The following is a 3180-nucleotide window of genomic DNA, read 5'->3' as shown; positions in this document are numbered from 1 at the left end:
TCAGGCATAACAAATATTGTCCATAATAATACAGAAAATAAGATCAAATGTCTAATATCTTGTTATTTAAAGAGTAATTTTTAATAAATTACTTTAAAGAGAATTTTTAATAAATTATGAGATTTCATTTTAAAACTTCCACTGATTTTTTAAAAATATGACAAAAAACTTTTTAAAAGCTGTGTGTCTTGTAAGGCCATAGTTGTTACAGTCTTGTTGGTTTTGCAGATTGTCTTAAACTGTCAGCTAATTATCCTTTCTCCTGTGTGGGTAAGTATGGCTCAAATACCAGGTTATTTTAAACAATGGGAGAATCCCCTGCCAAATGCACAGTTTTCAGTCTGGTCCCTGCAGATGCTATGTTTAATTCCCTGCCTGCTATACCAGGCAAAGATAGTCAACAAATTATCCAGGCAACTGTGTGCTAACAAATTCTTATGCTGGTATACAGATCAAGCAGTAAAAGCAATCTAATTTCAGCCTCACTCAAAATGGTATCAAGATACTGCGTGTTTTTCACTGTAGGAATGTCACTCTTCTACTTGAATTTTATGCTGGAAGGAGTGACATTTTTTCTTTTTGCCTGGGATGCTACTTCCATTTTTTTTCTGTGACGAAGATCTTTTTTTTTTTTCTTCTTCTTCTTCTTGTAGGTTGAAAGAAGAAAAAAGAGAGACCTGCTTTTCCAATGAAGATGCAGTCTTAGTCTTCAGCTATTTAAGCTGAATGCATTGTGATTTCCAATAATTGAGACAGTGATTCTGAAAGCTGTCTACATTAATGAAAAGAACAATGTAGTCAGCTTAACTGAATCATCAGTGTTGCATATTGAATAGAACATGATAAGCCAATCTTGATGGACTTATGCATGTTAGGAATATAGATATAAACATTTATTAGAGCATTGTTTTTTTAAAAAAAACAGTTTTAGAAATGGAGAAATACGAACATGTACCACCCCTCCCTAAAGAACCTGCAAGAGAAATGAATGTGGAGAATCATACTTGTCCCCCACCTCTGCCGCCTAATGAACAGCCTCCACCACCTCCCCTGCAAACGTCCAGTGACGCAGAGGTAATGGACGTTGGCTCTGGTGGTGATGGACAGTCAGATACCCCTGCTGGGGACACGCACAGTATCTGCAGAACACAGCTTCTCACAAAGGGATCTACCTGCTACAAAAGTCGTCTTATAATAGACCCTAACAATAGTGACCAAAGCCCAAGAACTGCTCGTCATGCACCTTCAGTTCGAAAGTTCACCCCAGATCTTAAGTTACTTAAAGATGTAAAGATTAGTGTTAGCTTTACAGAAAGCTGCAAAAGCAAAGATAGGAAAGTTCTGTACACTGGAATTGAGCAGGATTATAAGGCAGATACAGATTTTGGTGTTAATAATGTCAATGGGGATTTGCATGTTTGTCCTTTTCGTGGTAGTAATGGTAAAGCTGTAGGAATAGGAGGTGAAAATGATGACAAGAAGGATGATGAAAATGATATTGATCAGGAAAAGAGAGTGGAATATGCAGTTCTGGATGAGCTAGAAGATTTTACCGACAATTTGATGGAAATAGATGAAGAAGGAGGAGGATTCACATCTAAAGCTATCGTTCAAAGAGATAAAGTGGATGAAGAAACCTTGAATTACTCATATGAGGTAAGTAAATCCACAGGCTTTTGGTGAGTAAGAGTTTTTCTAGCCAAGTGGCTAGAAAAAAATACACAAAGATGTTCACTGAAACAGTCACTTCTAGAAATATGCAGTATTTGAGTCAACAATGCAGGCTTTTCAAAGAAAGAACTTTGGCTGAAAACTTCTGTAAATTATCTGGTTAGATTTCTGAGTTGTGTGTCAGCTTCTATAGTCTTGTTTAAAAATAACATTTAAAAGGCTTCTTACACAATTGCAGCTTATTTTATAATGAAAAATACCAGTTCTCACTTACAAAAACTTATTTTCTTATTTTTCAGTCTTTTTACTGGGATCACTGGAAATTTCTTGTTTCTCTCAGTATGGAAGTGCATAGAGAAAATTTATACTTTGTGAGGGGAAAGGGAGGTCAGTAGACCCAGAAGGATAGTGTCTGATAAAGTCTCTTTCAGGATGACTTTGATAATGATGTGGATGCTCTGCTGGAAGAGGGTCTTCGAGCACCCAAAACAAGGAGACTAGACAATGAGAAATATGGTGGTGAAAGTGATCACCAATCTGATGGAGAAACAAGTGTGCAGCCAATGATGACCAAAATTAAAACTGTACTTAAAAGTAAGTGAATGTTAATTAGTGAACAAGAACGATCTGCTTTTTGTCTCCAGTCCTGTGAAACAGCTGAAGACTGTTAGTGATCATTGTGAATTTCTTCCTACTGGAGTTATATAACTTATGTTGTTGAAATTGCTGTACCTGGAGTGTTTATGCATGTAATACTATGTTAAAAAAAACATTATGAAAGTCACTGGCTTAGATTTTTTAAGTTTCATTGTGTAACTATTATAAGCCACTAATAAGGAAGAGCTGAGAATGTGAACCAGTCTGGAAGAATGTAACTGAAAATAATCAGAATTAAAATTTGAACCTGCTGTAGGGGGATATTTTCCAGCTTCACTATATTTTAAAATAAGAAACCAGACAGCTTTTCTCTCTGAAAAAACATAGGATTGCCAGGAAACACCCAGCTAAGATGAGTCAGGTCTCTGATTTGTGATGTAGAGAGGAGTGAGACCATTCTCTGATTTCTGGAGTAGAAAGGAATGAGACTATGTATTATTAACTTGACTGCAAGCATAAGCAGTTTACTACAACATTGATTTTTTTTTAGCAGAAGAAGATTCACTGGTGAAATGAACAAAGCAGTGTATAAAAATTAATGCTATTATTGCTTTTCAGTTGAAAACATACCAAAGTCTGTAATTTTGCAAGATTTAATGTGCGTTAGAAGCATAAACCTTTTTAATAAAGCAGAACAAAACCTTTTTACAAAGCTTTTTTAGTCTTGTTTCAGTGTCATTTTATCCTTTGAGACAGAAAGAGCAAGAAAAATTAAACTTTGATTCTTTTTCTGTTCTTCTAAGCAGCCTATCCAAGCTTAAAGCCATTCTTTGCTTTAAAGGTCGTGGCCGCCCTCCTACAGAACCTTTGCCAGATGGATGGATCATGACATTCCATAACTCAGGCATTCCT

General features: G+C 35.9%; 1 protein-coding gene across 1 annotated transcript in view; it reads left to right on the top strand.

The window, feature by feature from the left end:
• Positions 1–933: 933 nt before the first annotated feature.
• DGCR8 (DGCR8 microprocessor complex subunit) overlaps positions 934–3180 on the top strand; it is a 10910-nt gene continuing 8663 nt past the window's right edge. Inside the window, exons 1-3 of the mRNA XM_009997649.1 lie at positions 934–1656; positions 2103–2265; positions 3110–3173. Of these exons, the coding sequence (XP_009995951.1) occupies positions 934–1656; positions 2103–2265; positions 3110–3173 (950 nt within the window). The remainder of the gene's footprint in view (positions 1657–2102; positions 2266–3109; positions 3174–3180) is intronic.

This window comes from Chaetura pelagica, unplaced genomic scaffold (assembly GCF_000747805.2).
Source record: "Chaetura pelagica isolate M959 unplaced genomic scaffold, ChaPel_1.0 scaffold45, whole genome shotgun sequence".
In the NCBI taxonomy this organism is placed as follows: domain Eukaryota; kingdom Metazoa; phylum Chordata; class Aves; order Apodiformes; family Apodidae; genus Chaetura; species Chaetura pelagica.
This window is presented reverse-complemented; position numbering and strand designations above follow the sequence as displayed.